This window comes from Podarcis cretensis (genome assembly GCF_951804945.1).
Source record: "Podarcis cretensis genome assembly, chromosome: 16".
In the NCBI taxonomy this organism is placed as follows: domain Eukaryota; kingdom Metazoa; phylum Chordata; class Lepidosauria; order Squamata; family Lacertidae; genus Podarcis; species Podarcis cretensis.
This window is the reverse complement of record NC_137186.1, coordinates 23,210,659-23,229,076: the sequence shown is the minus strand read 5'-3', so window position 1 is coordinate 23,229,076 and position 18,418 is coordinate 23,210,659. Positions and strand designations below refer to the sequence as shown.

Here is an 18,418-nt window from a genome sequence, read left to right as displayed (position 1 = left end):
AGGAGGACAGAAGGAATATAGAAAAGAGGGAGCATTCAATTCTCAGCCTGATGTTTCATTCCATTTTGACACTTGACAGATTTTAATATGCACTCAAAATGTTGTCCTCCCACACCAACAAGTTATTTTTAAAATATTAACTACCCTGCTGAGGCATCATTTCAATCAATAACCAAAAAAGAAATCTTACAGCAAAGGGTAGGGGAGTGCAGTGTTGATCTTGAGGAATAGGAATGCTAGGAAAGGGGAAGGAAAAGGGCCAACAGTGACACTCGGAAGGAAATCAAGCTGTTAACAGCAAGGTGAAATCGAGACACACATATATACCATCCTGGGGGCATGGAAAGCCAGTGCGATGTGGCAGAGAGTATTTGACTCAACATTTTGATGCCCTGTTGAGCCATGGTGGTCAGGCATTTTCCTTAGCCATAAGCCTACCTTGCAGGGGGGCTGGTGAGCACATGAACATGCCCCAAATGTGCTCCCCCACCACCACCACCACCACTGAGCTTCTTGGAAAACAATGCCGTGTTTCCCCCTGGTAGGTAGAAAGCTGCCTTCCACTCAGGCAGACCACTGCTCCATCTAGATCAGTGTTGTCAACACTGACTGGCAGCAGCTATCTTCCAGGATTTCAGACAGCCTGCCCCTTCCCAGCCCTAACTGGAGATGCTGGGGACTGAACCAGGGACCTTTTGCATGCCAAGCAGATGCTCTACCCCTGAGCTACGGCCCTTCCCTTGTACGGACCCATTCACCGCCCAGCTTAAATGAGGCATGTGGGTCGGGTCTTCTTTAAAGAAAACTTTATTCGAGCGAGATCAAGGCTGGCTTCCAGCACAGAGCAGGCAAAGAGCCTATTCGGTTTAAGGAGCCGAGTCTCGAATGGGAGAAAGTATGGTATGCGACTGGGATGACTGAAACCCCCTTCAATGCTAATTAGCTGACGAGTTCAGACAACCGCCCATATGGCAAGTATGCTAATGCTGGAGGCTTTAATTAAATTTCACTGCAAAGGATTAGGCAGAGTGGGATCCAGCTAAACAGCACTGCAAGAGAAAGGACTTTCAGCTGTGCAAAGGTACTCCCCTCCTCCTTGAGCACCTGCCTGGGCTTCCCTAAATCCTGTTTAGGGTTCCCTCAACCTTCCAGAGCAAAGTGAGCCAGTGTGGCGTAGTGGTTAGCGTGTGGGACTGGGACCTGGGATACCAGGGTTCAAATCCCCACTCAGCCATGAAGTTCACTGTGTGACCTTGGGCCAATCGCTTTCTCACACTTAGCCCTGCCTTCATAGTGGTGTTGTGAGGATAAAATCAGGAGAACTATGAATACCACCCTGAGCTCCTTGGAGAAGGGAGCTATAAATGCAATAAACAAATTTTGGGAGGGCACGGGGAGAGGAGAGGGGCAGAAGTTCCACTGTACTCATGGAAATCCTTGCACTAGTGGATCTGTTCAGCTAGACATTGCCCTCCTTCCTCCCTCAAAAATTACTGTTTTGGGCACCTTCAGTTATGTCGTCACTTCTTTTTTTAAAGGTCTTAAATATAACAGCAAAAACCCTCCCCACTTGCACTGTCAGAAAAATTAACAGCTGTGAGTCAAATAAATAGAGCAAAAGTTATGTTTCTTTCTGTTTGGCACCTGCTTGTTATATATTTAACAATTGGCGGAGAGGGGATTCAACCTCCTGAAAAAGAGAAAACCTTCTGGTATTATTTATTACCTAAGCATTTATAGCCATAACCATCTCAAAATGTGTCCTCCATCTACATATCTTTCCCCCTTGCTACTGACATCTTTCTGGATTTGGCAATAGATGGCCTTCTCAGAATATATTATTTCTCTAGCTCTGCAATTTCAATATGCATAGCTTCACTATTAAGATTCAATTTTATTTATTTTTCTGTATTATTCCTTTGTAGTTTCTTTTCTTATGTTTTACTTGTTCCTGCTGCATATTTTGAGTCTTGTATAGGAGTATTTTTTTTTCGTCTAATGAAAAATTCCCAATAAACAAACCCAGCGCTATCCTTTTTCAATACGACTTATTTTGAGCAAACTGGCTAGCTAAAATCTAAAGAACTGCTTCAGATGCACCTAAATCTGGGGTTTTTCTATACTTCCCCTCGCCTTCTAACTTCCTTGGCACCCACAAAGCACTTCAGCACCTCCCTGCAGTTTTTTAAAAATGGCTTTCTGTGTGGCTCAGAGGGATGCTGTCCCAGAAACAGGTCCAAAGCTCCCTAGAGTCTTGGGTGGAAATAGTGATGGGGGTCATTTGAGGCCAGAGAAAATGTCATTCTTAGGCCATGACTAAGAATCAAGGGCTCTTAAGGCTTGGTGTGAAAAACACTGCAATTTATAGGAGCCGGACATTATCAGAAACCAGATCCTCTTCCTCCATTCTTAGGAGGTGCATTTACTTCAACAGACAACGCTTTTCAGAGAAGAGATCGAATTAGGAAAAAACAGGATTAGCACAGCAGATCTATGGAGATTTGCAAGGGACTCACCAGGCCAACAATGAGTCGGGAGGGGGGGGGGAAGGGTTACATTTCCAGGCTAGGGGGTGAAGTCAGTAATATGTTCCCAAGGCCACCCTATGTCTAATGTTGGATGAGCTCAATGAAATATTTGGGAGCTGCTGCTATATTTGGGAGCCCTGCTATATTTGGGAGCCAGTGTGGTGTAGTGGTTAAGAGCGGTAGATTCGTAATCTGGGGAACCGGGTTCGCGTCTCCGCTCCTCCACATGCAGCTGCTGGGTGACCTTGGGCCAGTCACACTTCTCTGAAGTCTCTCAGCCCCACTCACCTCACAGAGTGTTTGTTGTGGGGGAGGAAGGGAAAGGAGAATGTTAGCCGCTTTGAGACTCCTTCGGGTAGTGATAAAGCGGGATATCAAATCCAAATCCAAACTCTATATTCTGCAGACCAATCTGAATTCTTACATAAAGGGGTGGTCTCTAAAAGGCACATTACTGCTAAAAACAAGCAAACCCCAGCCTCCTCTCATGGAAAATAATTTCTGATCTCATTCTGCCACCTTGTGGTAAAAACGCTTCTGAGAATGAGAATAAAAAATGTAGTGTTCCAAGTCTATACACTCACTTAATTTACAAATCCACTCTCCCTTTGTTGGTGTTAAAAAGTTAAGAATGGAGTGGAAGTATTTTGAAGATTATATGTCAAAATATTGTTCTAAAAATGAGGTGCTAATAGGCTTAGAATAAAAAATGTAAGCAATAACAAAACCAATAAAGAAAGAAGGAAAAATCAGAATTTAACAAAAATAATTTATTATAGAATGCAAGGAAAAAGAGGTAGAAAGAAATATAAAGAAGTTGAATTGCTGTGGAGGGAAGTAGAGGGTGGCTGGTGGGTTTTATAATTAAGAGTATAATTATGCAGCTGTTGTACTTTAGATATTATATTTTATGTGAGGGAATCATTGGGAATTTTGGTTATTATCTATACAGTGGTACCTCGGGTTAAGTACTTAATTCGTTCGGGAGGTCCGTACTTAACCTGAAACTGTTCTTAACCTGAAGCACTATTTCTAGGTTAGCGGAGTCTGTAACCTGAAGCGTATGTAACCCGAGGTACCACTGTATATGTTAAGTTTCAATAAAGATTTTTTTTGGGGAAATGTAGTGTTCCAGAACTTCTGTTGTAACTTTGATCTGAACCCCTAAAAAACGGGGGTAGATCACTGCCAGATTTTAATTTTGAAAGTAGATCGCAGTCTCTTGGGAGTTGGCCAACCCTGTGTTAGTGGATTGGTGATCATTTTAGATGCCTTCCAATGTGATGATTCCAGATGCTACAGGACTCCCATCAGCCCCAGCCAGCACAGGCCAATGGCCAGGAATGATGGGAGCTGGAGTCTTAATAACTCTGCACTAACTCAGGAGCTGGGCTTCCTATGTGGCTGCCCACTGCCTGCATTTTGCAGAAGCAACTGAAGGGCTTTTCCCAGCTGGATAAATGGGCCTTTTACCAGGGAGTCTACTCAGTTTTATCCTTGCTTTTGCTGTTTCCAAGCTATCTTATATGTAAATCTCCCTGAGAAGATTCTTTTAGGACAATTAAAGAATAAACGACAGTAACATCTGGAGGGCAGCATGTTAGAAACCCCAAAGATGGCCAATGTTTCCCCCCCCCCTTTGTTGACAGCTTCCTGGGAAGGTGGAATCGGGGTGCCTGCCATCACTGGGGCAAGACCAGATTTGGCAATGTACAAACTCTCCTTGCAACCTGTCTTACGTGTTCAGTTGGCAGTGCTGTTACTTTTGGAGTTAAGTGGCACTTGAAGTGCTGTTCAGTAAGCATGAAAGCTTGAGTCTGATTGCAGCCCCCCCTCCCCCATTTATCCCTTGAACTCTTGGCCAAGCTACACCCCTCGCTGGCCCTGTTTTACAGCCTGGGTGTTTTCACCTGGTTTGCACCTGGTCCTGGAATTGCAACAAGTGCCCCTTGCTGCGAGTCCCTGTGAGACCTGCTTGGCTGACCTGTTTCCACCAAACCTGGAAGGGCAGGGCCCCAACCAACTCCAGCTACAGCAGCTGCTGCTATTGTTCAAAGCGACAGGGACCACTTTACTGCAAATCTGGAAAAGCAGGCTGCCTAGAGCAGACAAAGGCAAACTCGCCCCTCCAGATGTTTTGGGACTACAAATCCCATCATCCTTAGCTAGCAGGACCAGTGGTCAGGGATGATGGGAATTGTAGTCCCAAAACATCTGGAGGGCCCAGTTTGTCTATGCCTGGGCCTAGAGACTACCAGAGTGGAGCTTTCATTGGGGCCAGGATTCAACTACAGAGGTATGTTATTGTTGGATGTTATTGGGATTACGCTTTTGCATTTTATTGTTAGATATTATTATGAATTGTAAGGGGATTTTTTTTTAAGAACATGAGAGCCTGCTGGATCAGGCCAATGGCCAATATAGTCCAGAATGCTGCTCTCACGACAACTTGCTCCTATGGGAAGCTCACAAACAGGATCCGAGTGCAAGAGCGATTCTCCCCTCTGGCAATTTCCAACACCTGGTATTCAGACACATTACTGCCTCTAAAAGTGGAAGAACATAACCCTCCGGGTTAAAAGCTGCTATGAGGATATGGCTGCCATGTGTTCTACCACTGAGCTGCCTATAAGAACACAGGAAAAGCCTGGCTACTGGAACAGGCTGGTGGCCTACCTAGACCAGCATCCTATTCTCACAGTCTCTTGCGGTTTCCAGCAACCGGTATTCAGAGAAGCATTGGTGCCGCTGGAGGAACAGCAGAATATGATTACTCCTGTCTGAATGGAGGATAAAGAGGGGTGTGCAAGTATAGAAACTAGCCTACTGTACAGAGATAAAATTTACATTAATCGCTCAGTCCATTTTTGCCTCTGGCCCCAACTTCTGCGTGTTGCCCTCGGGAGGCTGTCCAGATGTGAATGTGGCCCTTGGGCTGAAGAAAGGTTCCCTACCCTTGTTGGAAAGGTTTCATGGCCTTTGATGGCCTGACTAAAGGCACATAAGACTGCAATGCACTCCAGTCACTGATTGGGTAATGCAAAGAATCAGATCTACCCTACACCTTCTGGTTATTAAGCACTGTGGCCAGAAAAAAACAGAAAAAGAAAAAAATCCTGCTTGTTGGAAGCAGGTGAGAGGGAAAGAAGGAGTAAGATGAGATGCAGAAGCGTGCAGTACCCTGCAGAGGAGTGCAGTACTCCCTGGTAGAAGTTTAAAGCCTTTACATGTCTTAGGGCTAGGCCAACCATTATCTGGAAAAACATTTCCTGATAATTCTTTACAAGTCTTCTTGAAGTGCTGGGAGAATTCCGACCCCCACCAAAAAAATCATATTCCATTATATGCCCCACCCCAACCTCTTCAGACTGTGAATGAAGTAGCTCAGTTGTTCATCCTGCCTTAATAATATTTAGTTTTAATATTGTGGAAGTGAACCCTTGTAGAATTGAGCAAGGAGGATGGGAAGAAAACCAGAATTAGTCAGCTCTGTCCTATTATTGACTCCAGCGCCACCTACTGTTGGTCTCCCTGCCTTCCAGCCTACCAGTCTCAAGGGGCCCCAGTCAACACTGCACTGAGTATGAACCAACAACTGAGCTTAATTCCATGTTAGCAAAGTCAATTTTTTCTCAGGTGAGAACTCTCTTTTTGGGGGGGGCACCTCAAAACTATTGAAGAATTCCACTCCTTTCCCCTCCAAATTTCACCACGCGCAAATAGGATGGAGATTTTCTGAGAGGCCATTTTCCACTTTGCCCTGAAAGAAACCTAGGCAGTTGACTTACACCAGGCATAGGCATCACTCCTGACCACTGGTCCTGTTAGCTAGGGATGATGGGAGTTGTAGTCCCAAAACATCTGGAGGGCCGAGTTTGCCTATGCCTGGCTTACACCAAGTCAAGCCAGTGGTTCTCCAGGGTTTTGGAGAGGAGACTCTCCCATCCCACTTGGAGATGTTGGAGACTGGACCTGGGACCTTCTGAAGCCACAACAGATGCTCTGACCACTGTGATACAACCCTTTCAACACTGTACGTAGAAGGGGTAGGGCTCCTGGATGTTCCTCCATGAAATTGCTCCTTCTTTGGCCCTTTCTATCCTTTGATCCTGACCATTTCTAAAGCTCAGAAGGCCATGACATCAGAACAGACCCCACCTCCCCACACTGAGCCTTACCATCTTTTATCGTAGTACAATTTGCCATCTTCTATCCTTGCCTCAAACCGCTGTGCTGGGGATTCGGCAGGCGTGGCCGGCAGGTGTTCTGGTGACGAAGGAGACGCTGGAATAGAAGAGTGAACTCTATACACAGTCTAACCCCTACGTAGCAGCTTACGATTCAGGCAACACTGAGAGATTGCGGGGACCTTAAGCCGGCAGTGGGAGGTAAAAGTACAGTATTAAGCTTTGTGAGAGGAGCACACAGGCAGAGATCCGGTTTGACTTGTGCAGGTCTACCTTGCAGAGAGTCAAACCACTGGGCAATCTAGCTCAGCCTTTGTCAACCGGGTACCCTCCAGATGTTTATGGGCTACAACTCCCATCAGCCCCAGCCAGAACAGCTGTGCTAGCTGCAGCTCATGGGAGTTAACATTCCCAAACATCTGAAGAGCACCAGGTTGGCTGAGCTGTTTTGGTGCTCCTCCAGATGTTGGTGAAAGTCATCTTCCATCAACCCTGAACACTGACTGGGGCTGATGTGAGCTGTGACTCCAACAGCATCTGACTGCCCATGCCCTGTATTATCTACTTAGATTAAGAGCTGCTCCCCAGGGTTCTCAGAACCCTACAAATGCAGAACCCTACAAACCCTACAAATTCTAGGGATCCAGCATAGCGCAAGGTTTAGAGCGGGGGCAGGGAGCCCAGGGCCCGCCAGGTATTTGCTGGACAGCCCATTATCTCTAACCATCAGGCTATGTTGGCTGAAGTCAATGAGGGTCGCAGTCCAAAATGTCTGCAAGACACAGTTAGGAATGGCTACACTGAACTCTGGCTTCTTCCCAGTTTTGAGTTTTCCCCCTCTGCATAGCTGGGAATTTTGGGGGACCTGTTAGGACTGGGAGATGCCAGAGTTCCAGTCAAAACAGCAAAAGAAAGTTTTTCTGATAGCAACACTCATCCAAGCATTCTGCTACTTCTCAGCTTTTCAAAGGTCATTATCTATACTCACATCTGGACCCATTAAAATTATAACCCTACTCTAGCATAAAGCAGTCAACAATAACAATGCAGAAGGCTACTTTAGATCAGGTCACGTTATTTCATCATCCAGCCCAGTTTTACCTTCTCTGACCAGCAAAAGCTCTTCTGGGTCTCAAGCAGAAGTACTTCCACCATCCCTTACTGCTCGGCATCCTTTTAGCCACAGATGCCGCAGGTTGAGCTTGGGACCTTCTGCCCGAAAGGCAGGGGCTCCACCACTCAGTTACAAACCTTCCTATCTCCTAAGCCATTTTTTGAACACACTAGGAAACCTTATTGGGGTGGGGATGCCACTTACCTGGCCGTTTAGGTGATTTAAGCTATAAAAAGGAAAAACAAGAAAGCTGTTTTAGTGATTCCCTACAAGAACATAAACCGGAAGAGAAATAACTGACCTAACAGAACATTTCATGAAGGCCAACATGTCTTCTGAATGGGGATCTTTATTCCCAGCTGGCAAGTTCCAAAGACCTCAGATGCCCACTCCGCAATAACCCACAGCAGGCTTTTAGTGTGGCTGCCTCCACTCTGTGGAGCAGAGAACAGCTGAAGACGTTTTTGTTCCAACAGGTTTCCCCATCTAGATAAATGATGCTTTACCATGAATGTCTGCTTTGCATGGTTTTGGTTCTGCTTTAAATGTATTTGTTGTCTTTGTGTGTTTAATAGCTTTTAATTATTCTTATTGTACACTGTCTTAAGATGGTCATTTTCAAGGAAACTTAAAAATCATTAATAGTAATTAATCTGAATTAGGTTGAAATGATGCTATATATATACAGGCAACTCCCCATTTATGCGGGGGTTATGTTCTGAGGCACGGAGCATTTAAGAGAAATTGCATATATTGGGCACACCATTAAAAAAATCAAACACGACAATCATTGCCTCCAAACCTCCTTGCCCAAACTCCAAATCTCCATAGGACTCAAAGATCAGTGCAAGGGCTCCTGGGATTGCACTTGCAAGGGCTATTGGGACTGCTAGACGCTGTTATTGCACCATTTTTGCACTCTTTTAGGGCCGTTTTTGCCACTTCCGGGTTCATGGGGATACGGGTGCACATTGAACGTGTGTAAATGGGGAGTTGCCTATAGTACATACACACACTTGCTTTTTAAAAATAATGTTTTTAGATGTGCAACTCATGCTTGTAACTTTCGCAGATTTTTGTATTTGGTTGTAAATCACTTCAGAATGCCTCATGGGAAGCAATTCAAGTAAACTAATAATCTATTCTGATTGGCATCATGACTAGCGTTATTTCATTTTGGGCTGCAAATCTTTGGATACATTTATTTATTAAAATGATTTTTATGCCGCCCTCTCACAAAATATCAGCACAGTTTTCACTAACATAGAACATTTTTAAAAATGAATGTAGTACAGAATTAATATCAGTACAGTGGTACCTCCGGTTGCGTATGGGATCCGTTCCGGAGGTCCAACTGGATCCTGAGGTTTTCACAACTGGAGAGACCACTTCAGCAGTAGAGCGCTTCTGCGCATGTGGCAAAACCCCGGAAAAATGCTTCCGGGTTTGCTGCTTACGCATCCCAAAGTTTTCATAACCAGAGGGATACGTAAGCAGAGGTACCACTATATATTATTAATATTCTAATATTAATTCAGTAGTGCATTTAATTTTTTAAAAATGTTCTACCTCTGGTAATAGGGGGACGCAGGTGGCGCTGTGGGTTAAAGCCTCAGCGCCTAGGGCTTGCCAATCGAAAGGTCGGCGGTTCGAATCCCTGCGGCGGGGTGCGCTCCCGCTGCTCGGTCCCAGCGCCTGCCAACCTAGCAGTTCGAAAGCACCTCCGGGTGCAAGTAGATAAATAGGGACCGCTTACCAGCGGGAAGGTAAACGGCGTTTCCGTGTGCGGCTCTGGCTCTGGCTCTGGCCAGAGCAGCGATGTCACGCTGGCCACGTGACCCGGAAGTGTCTCCGGACAGCGCTGGCCCCTGGCCTCTTAAGTGAGATGGGCGCACAACCCCAGAGTCTGTCAAGACTGGCCCGTACGGGCAGGGGTACCTTTACCTTTACCTTTTACCTCTGGTAATATGCCTCACTAATCTACCAGCCAGTCATGCTCAGTCTAAGCTACAGCGACTCTCTACCCCTAAGGACAGGGTTTGGGGCAGGCTGACTGTAGCCAGAAAGCCTCCTGTCTACTGGCTTCCATAATTGCCTTTAAAGTCTCTGCCCAGAATTTCTGGCTCCTTCTACATTTTAGGTCTTAGGGGGCTCTCTGGTACCCATTTTTTCTTGGGAACCGAGAAAAACCAAGAGCTGTGAGCAGTGTTCGGCAGCACTGATGTCGAGATACGACAGGGGATACTGGCCTGCTCTTCTGACAATCAAGAGATAATGTCCATTCACCTTGGACATTCTCTTTAGCAACTCTTGGGACTCAGGCTGAGGCCACAACCCTCACTGTCCTTGCTTTGCAGCCTTCTCAAGTGTTTTACCTGACTAGTACACGTCCTTCAACTGAGATTATGCTTCTTGCTTGTCAGGATGGAGGGTGGAGAGGGGCATGTGAGCTTGCATAGAAACTAGTCTACTGTATTGTTCCAAAATTTACATTCATTGCTCCGCCCACTTTTGCCTCTGACCACACCCACCACTGGAATATGCCACCACCTCCCACCCCCAAAGTTTGCCCAGAAAGGAATATGGCCCTGAGAGCCAGTGTGGTGCAATGGTTAAGTGTCAGGCTACGACCTGGGGCAACAGGGTTCAAATCCCCACTCAGCCATGAAGCTCATTGGGTGACAATAGGCCAATCGCTCTCTCTCAGCCCAACCTCCCTCCCAGGGTTTTTGTTGGGATTAAATGAAGAGGGGGAGAACCATGTAAGCCATTTTGAGTGCCATGGAGAAAAAGGAGGGGTTTGTCTGAATAAATGAATAAAGGTTAATCACACCCAATCTACACTAAGCACTTACCTTATTGAGAATCCTCAGATCCTCCATTATCTGTTCGTCTGTTAGCAGGTAATTTAGCTGAGGTAATCCAAATTAAGGGGGAAGTAACTTTGGAACCGAGGGACGCAGGTGGCGCTGTGGGTTAAAAGCCTCAGCGCCTAGGGCTTGCTGATCGAAAGGTCGGCGGTTCGAATCCCTGCGGCAGGGTGCGCTCCCGCTGCTCGGTCCCAGCGCCTGCCAACCTAGCAGTTCGAAAGCACCCCCAGGTGCAAGTAGATAAATAGGGACTGCTTACTAGCGGGAAGGTAAACGGCGTTTCCGTGTGCGGCTCTGGCTCGCCAGAGCAGCGATGTCACGCTGGCCACGTGACCCGGAAGTGTCTCCGGACAGCGCTGGCCCCTGGCCTCTTAAGTGAGATGGGCGCACAACCCCAGAGTCTGTCAAGACTGGCCCGTACGGGCAGGGGTACCTTTACCTTTACCTTTAACTTTGGAACCATGTACAAAAATGCGGCTTGAATCTCCTGGGCAGAACTTAGCCCAGGAGCGACACCCCTCTTTGTGGCTACTTCTGGGTCTCTCCTTTGCAGGGCATATCGCAGACAGAAGCTTCATTTGCCATGGCAGGCGAACTATTAAGCAGGCAAAGGCCGACTCTGGAAGCTAGCACTATATGGAACGGTTCACAGGGGCAGAACCCCAGGAAAGCCCCATCACCTTGAAGCTGGCAGGACTGAGCCAAGTGGGTGTGGAAGGGGCTTGTCCCAGTGAACAGAACCAAGCAAAGGCCCTGCTCTGAACCAAAAGTAGGAGCAACGGTGCCCCGGGATAACCTCCACCACTAAAGGAGGACTGAGTTGCCACCTAGATGCTTTCATGGAAAGACTATTGGGAGAACCTGATCACAAGAGCACTTTCCCCTCCTATGGCTTCCACCAACCGGCCTTCAGAAGTTCGCTGCCTCCGACTGCGGAGGCAGAGCATAGCAACCACTGATGCCCGATCTACCTTCTGCCCACCCATTTGGAGTGGAACATAGGAAGCTGTCTTACAGTGGGCCAAGCTAATGTCCTCCAAGCCTAGCGTTGCCTGCTCCGACTGGCAGCAGCTCTCCATAATTTCAGGCAGAGCATCTTTCCCCCATCACCTGCTACTTAATGCTCCTTAACTAGACATGTCAGAGGCTGAACTTGGGATCTCCTGAATAAAGAGCTGTGGTGCAATGGCCAGGAGCATTGGGCCTCGCTGTCAGCCAATATGCTCTGCAGCCGCACATCGCAGGGGAAGATTTGCCAACCGATAAGCTCTCTTTTCAAGGAAAGCTTGTGCACCTACAGCAAAAGCTGGATCATGGGCTGTGGCGGATCAGGTAGCTGGTCAAAGGATATCAGGAGCCGGCTTCCGCCTTTTGTCAGGGATGGGAACGGGGTCGTTTGGCCGCCTCCGCAATTTCCTCGTCATGATGGGCTTCACTTCCATGGAGTCTGAAGAAGGAAGGACAGTTTTTTTCATAAGGTCCGCAGATTGATTTTTTAAAAAACAGAGTAAGAGAAAAAAGAACTGTGCTTTTCCACATTAATCTTTTCCTTTGGGGGGGGGCTCTTTCTTTCATGCAAAGACTCAGCCTGTGACTCTGCCCCTAATTTGAGAAATATACAAGTGTATCCTTAATTTTACTCACTAAATAGTACCCACAAACTGTATGCATGGTGCAAACACGCAATCGGGATTCAGTGGTAAAAGCTGCAATCCTATGCTGTTAGTAAAATTCCAATGAAATGAGCGGCATTTGCTTTTGAGTAAGCAGGCTTAGGGACACAGGTCACTGCTTTCTAATCAGAGTCTTCTAGCTCATTAAAATGCCTTCTCTTCACTGACAGCAGCTTTTGTAAGAACACCAGAAGTTACCTTATACAAAGTCAGGCCATTGGCCCATCTAACTCAGTAATATCTACTGTGACCAGCCGCGGCCGTCCAGGGTTTGAGACAGGGAGTCATTTCACTTGTTTGTTTGCAAGCCCCCCTCCACAGAGGCTGGCCCCTCTCACTGTCCTCAGAGCTTGCATACCGGTAACCTCCTCTGGCTGATATCCAGACAGACCAGGGAGATTTTGATAGGCGACATTTTCCCAAGAGTGGGTAAAATGCACAACCCCTCCCTCCTGCTTCCGCAGGGGAAAGAAAATAAGTCAGAAATCTATTTACATGATGTTTATTTCTGACATTACAGCACTAGAGAAAAACACATCCTTTCAGTTCAGTTCTTCCAGCAAGTCTGACAAACTTCCTGAACATGCGCAAATGGAAGGTTTCAAATTACACTCTTCACAGAGACTTATCCAGCCTGTGAAGGTCCTGGGAAATTCTTCTTTCCCACAGATAAGCGCATCATGTGATGTCAACAAACTGGCTGTCTGCAGCGGTGATGTTTCCATATACTGACACTTTCCCATCCCTACCTGGAGATGCCAGGGATTGAACCTGGGGACTTCTGCATGCAACGAACATGCTCTACCACTGAGCCACAGTCCCTGTCCTAAAGGTACTTCTTTTTGCAAACAGTGCTTGCATGTGTTTAGAGAGGCATTTCCCCTTCTCTCACCTAATTCATCCAATAATGCATTTTCCTCTAGGTCCCAGGCAGAAGTAGGTTTACAATGCCAACAGCTACCTGATCCTTTTTTAACTAAAGATACCAGGGACTGAACTTCTGGTTACAAAGCATTTGCTCCATTGCTGAGATATTGATTGACTGATTCATTTATAAGATTTCTTACCTGCCCTTCACCGTAAGCTCCCTAGGCAGATTACGACAATATAATTGTACAGTTATATGGCCTCTTCCCCAAAGAGAGATGCTGGCTTTATTTTATTATTTTGTATTTACCTCCTGTTAGCTCCATAGTTAGCTTCTCGCTCTCTATCATTTTCTTCTTCTCTTCCAACTCGGCAATCAAGTTTTCCTTGAGCTCAATTTTTTTATCTTCAAATTCCTTCACGGCCGCTTTCTTCTCCTTGATGTAATTCCGTTCCACCTGCTCTGTCTGAGTCAAGCCCAAAAGAAAACAGGGAGTCATCTACAGGGCAGAACCACATCAGGTACGCATAGGTGCTGATAGGGGAACCACTGTGCTCGGGGTCACCAGACTGAGAAGCTGCGGAGTCGGAAGTTACACCTGACAAATGACACAGGGTTTCCCAAACTGTGCAATGAAACCGCTCATGTGACTTGTCACCATACGGAAAGCAAGTATGAGCCCTGATTGGTAAGGTCAAAGGTCCATCTATCCCAGCATCTGTAAAGTTTGGTTACGTGGCCCCCTACCTCCTACAGGAACCTGTGGCCCTCTTAATTCTTAAGTATCAGGCAGCCTCACTTGAGTGGAACTTTCTCCCTTTCACAAGTATATGGTGTCTGCCTGTTTTAAAACACAATTTACATGTGTGCTGCAAAACCAATGGCACAACCTAATAAAGGATGAAAATAACTATTCTCAAATGACTTGGGATTCATGCACCCTCAATACTGAGCTTCTCCTCAGCGCAAGAAAGAGGTCAATCACAATTTACAGAATAGTTTGAACATTATACAGCAAAGGAAAGGAAGTTCTACTCAAAATGACTGAAAAAGGGAACAGAATACATTAATGAAACCCGAGACCAACAGAAAAGGAAACACACACACACATTATATACACACACACACTTACTTCCAGCTGGAGAAAAAGCTCTGAAAGAAAAAGAGAAAATAAGTTACATTTTTTTCTGCTGAACTAAGCACATTTAACTCTAGCAAGATCTCAGAGTGGTTAGCCTAGAGTGAAAATTGTGATGACGGCAAGCTACAGGCCGTTAAGAGAGGCTGCAAAACCAGCCCTTGCAAGTATTTCTGCTTGCACCAGATTAATCTTCATCAGTAGCTGCACTGACAAAGTAACTAGACATTTGGTGCAACGTATACCAAACAATTCCTATCTTAGATAGCCAACAGTTAAGTTTGCAACCCTATAGCTGTCTCATTGAACTGAAGGAGATTTACTTCCAGGTAGACACAAGGGATTGTGCTGAAATGCCTAATACAACTGCAGAAAAGCAACACTGATTGCTGTCACTTCTTCTTACTGGAACATAAGCCTGCCCCAGAATAAGTCTATAAAAGCCAGTCTGATTGGGGGGAAAATCAATGGAAATTATTTATAAAAATGTGTGCCTAGGATCAGAATCAACCCAAGAAGAGGCACTGTAAAGATCAACAAATGAATTATGGCACAAAGTTCTGTAGACTATAGCCCATTTCATCAGATCCATTTATAGTATTTTTCGCTCTATAAGACGCACTTTTCCCCCTCCAAAAATTAAGTGGAAATGTGTGTGCGTCCTATGGAGTGAATGCAGGCTGTGCGGCTAAGCCCAAAGCCAGAACAGGGAGACGGAGCACTGCGCAACGCTCCGTCTCGCTGTTCTAGCTTGGGGATGGCTGCGCAAAGCCTCTGCTGGGCAGCGGGGTGCCTTCACCCCACTGCTCTGCGGAGGCTTCAAAGGCTGTCCCCGAAGCCAGAACAGTGAGACAGATTTTTTTTTTCTTGATTTCCCCCCCTAAAAACTAGGTGCGCCCTATGGTCCAGTGCGCCTTATGGAGCGAAAAATACAGTAAGTGTGAACACCTCATTTAGGAGGTCTTGACACCTTCCAGAACTCTTTGAACAGCATTTGCACAGGGAAATGAACGGTCTGGAGAAGTGCACTGTAGTCCACTGAAAGCCTACACCACAATAAATGTATTAATCTCCAAGGTGCTTCAGGCGGTTGTTTTTGCTGCAATAGACAAACACAGCTAACCCTGTGGAAAGTTTTTAGAATGAGATTGCGACACACACAAGTAAGATCACCCAAAAGCACTGAGCAGGGTTTCAAGCATGATTATCATGTACTTGTCTAGGCCTGGATCAGAAATTCTCAAGCAAGTCACCAGAAATGCAGTTCACTCACCCGCATTGCGTATCCTTTCCTTGTATTGCTGATCCAGCTTTTTCATCCTTTTCTGATATTCCTGCAAAGTACCTATTAAAACCATACAAAATTAACACACTGAAATCAGTAGATTAAAACACAGAATGATAGAGCTGGACGGAACCTCAAAGGACAACCAATCCCGCTGCAACAAAATGGGACAGAGCCATAATACTGTTGAAAAGGACTCTACACTGTTTTTCTCACTATCAAGCTATCAGTGCCTGATCTGACCTAGGGCCCAGGATTTGTGACAGAGGTCATTGCTCCTGTTATTTCACAGAAGTGTCTGTACACAGCTTGAATCACGCAGCTCATATCTCAAAGCAGAATATTTTTGTTTGTATACCTCCAAGTTTCATTTTTTTAAAAAAAAAGACCATTCCCTTCACCAGTTTTACCACCACCTATTCTGAGCAGTCCTACTTCAACCTGATGCTTAAAAATTACAGATCAAGCTTAAAAAAAATTTCTTTCCACAAGTAATAAGCCACTGCTGAAGAAGAAGCAACATAATATTGTTCAGATGAAATAAAAAGAGTATGGGCTATTTTCTAGTCCTTAAAAGAGGGGAGCAGGCACAAAATCGACATACTGGTGCATCTCCCCGTCCCCAGTGTCCATTTCAGTAAAATTATATAGTACTGGTGCTAAGAAGTACAGATGAGAAGTGGTCACATCCAGTTTAGGAAAAGCCACTTCCTCATTCAGCTTTGTGCTTAGTAGAAATAAAAGTCAACTGACTGTCCCAAATTAAGGTAAAGTGATATATTTAAAAGGTCAGGGTATGTGGAATGGCCATTTGTGGAATGTTCTCCCCAGGGATCCTTGCCTGACACCTTCATTACATATCTTTAGGTGCCAGGTGAAAATGTTTCTCTTCAACCAGGTGTTTGGCTGATTAACATTCAAAGGCTTTTAAAATATGTTTGTGAGAGAGGGGGTTATTGGCTTGGTCTTCTTTATGTTTTATTATGTATTTTTTATTCCCATTTTATATTTTGTTGTTGAACTGCCCTGGAATCTTCACATGAAAGACAGTACACAAATTTAATAAATAAGATTAATAATACACTTTAAAGCAAAACTCAAGTAATAGTAATAATAATAGTAATAGTAATAGTAATAATAATAATATACTATTAAGGCAAAATGCAATACATTCCAGGTTCTGTTTTTCAGATAATCCAACCAGCAATATATTAAGAGTGGATTTATTTATTTTTACTTGAAAAACAAGAGATGTTGTGATGCCTGCATGCAAGTACTGAAATCTCAAAATGAGAACCATCACAACGCTGGTCAGGAAAGATTCAGCACTATGCCAAATCAGGGAAGATTCCCCAATTGCACTGCATGAAAATGGCAGAGACCCTAACGCAATGACAGAGCACATGCTTTGCATGTAGAAGATTTCAGGTTCAATCCCTGCCATCTCCAATGAAATGATCAGGCAGCAGGTAGCAGACAAATCTGGGTTGGATGGGCATATATATAGAGATCTGGCATAAGGCATCTTTCTATATTCCTAATGCAACAGAAAGTCTGATTTAAGAGAACTCCAAGTCATTTTATCCTCCATAGTCAGAGACAGTAGTGCCTCTGAATACCAGTTGCCGGAAACTGTAGAAGGGGAGAGTGCTCTTGTTGCTGGTTTCCCCACAGGCATAGAGTTGGCCACTGTGAAAGCAGAATGCTGGACTAAATGGGCTACTGGCCTGATCCACTGGGCTCTTCTGATGTTATGTTTTTATTTGATCTGGGTATTAAATGTAAAGCCTACTGTTCTCGTGAATAAATGTCATGTCATGCTTTTTAAACCATACCTTCTTGCAGTTGCTGCAGCTGCCTCTTAAGAGATGCCAATTTATCCTGATACATCCTGCAAAGAGAATACATATTCTAATGAAGGAACCCCAGTAAACACCAACTGCTGGTTTTACTTTCCTATTCAATTGATTCTTTCCATTGCTAAATTTCTATTATGTTGTTCAAGTAGAGCTGAAGTGAAGGAGCAATAAGTTTGCTATTTTTTTTTTTTAAAAAAAGAACACCAAGATCTTTCAAGAACACTTTCATACATGAAAGTATGATCCCCTTCTCCTATCCTTCCCAGCCCAAACCGCAGAACTTTCTACCTCAAAGGCATTTGATCACAGAAGGCCAGATAATAAAATTTAGTTGCCTGGGCCACAACAGCATCTAATCTGTATTCCAGAAGGTATTGTCCAGGAAAATGTCACAAGACGCCTAACTGCAAAAAAGATAATGTTACGAAAGGCAAAAATTAAGAAGCATCAACTAACCCAGCACTTAAGAAAATAAAGAGTCAGGAGAATAAAGCCATTACATATCTAGAAGGCACATACATTGTCCAAACAAAGTCCCACTGATATGCTTAAAGTTCAGCAGAAGTGTTAAACTTAGTTCATACGCAATGCAGAACCAGTCAGCTTGCTTTCAATAAGAGTTGTTGAGATTAACAATTTATTCAGGTTTGGACCACATGGTAAACCGTGGTTGCTCAAAAACAGAAGCTTCTCATCTCCTGGCAACTGCACTGGAGGTGGTGGAGCAAGAGGCCTATGACTTTTGAGGCCTGCTTTTGAAACACTAAACCAGTCTTCCCTACCCTGGTGCCCTGCAGCTGTTTCGGACCACTACTCCCATGAGGCATGGGCAAGGGTCAGAGATGAAGGAAACTGTGGTCCAAAAGTAGCCAGCAGGGAGGGACCAGGTTGGGGGA

General features: G+C 45.1%; 1 protein-coding gene and 1 long non-coding RNA gene across 2 annotated transcripts in view; both read right to left on the bottom strand.

Annotated features, from left to right (window-relative positions):
- LOC307205127 overlaps positions 1-18,418 on the bottom strand; it is a 144,443-nt gene that overhangs the window by 33,151 nt on the left and 92,874 nt on the right. The window lies entirely within an intron of this gene.
- Positions 1-18,418, bottom strand: part of SUDS3 (SDS3 homolog, SIN3A corepressor complex component) — a 32,205-nt gene that overhangs the window by 9,493 nt on the left and 4,294 nt on the right. Inside the window, exons 3-10 of the mRNA XM_079957343.1 lie at positions 17,499-17,554; positions 15,652-15,723; positions 14,373-14,392; positions 13,550-13,706; positions 12,049-12,146; positions 10,685-10,741; positions 8,034-8,055; positions 6,707-6,812 (exon numbers count right to left, since the gene is read on the bottom strand). Coding sequence (XP_079813469.1) covers positions 6,707-6,812; positions 8,034-8,055; positions 10,685-10,741; positions 12,049-12,146; positions 13,550-13,706; positions 14,373-14,392; positions 15,652-15,723; positions 17,499-17,554 — 588 coding nt within the window. The remainder of the gene's footprint in view (positions 1-6,706; positions 6,813-8,033; positions 8,056-10,684; positions 10,742-12,048; positions 12,147-13,549; positions 13,707-14,372; positions 14,393-15,651; positions 15,724-17,498; positions 17,555-18,418) is intronic.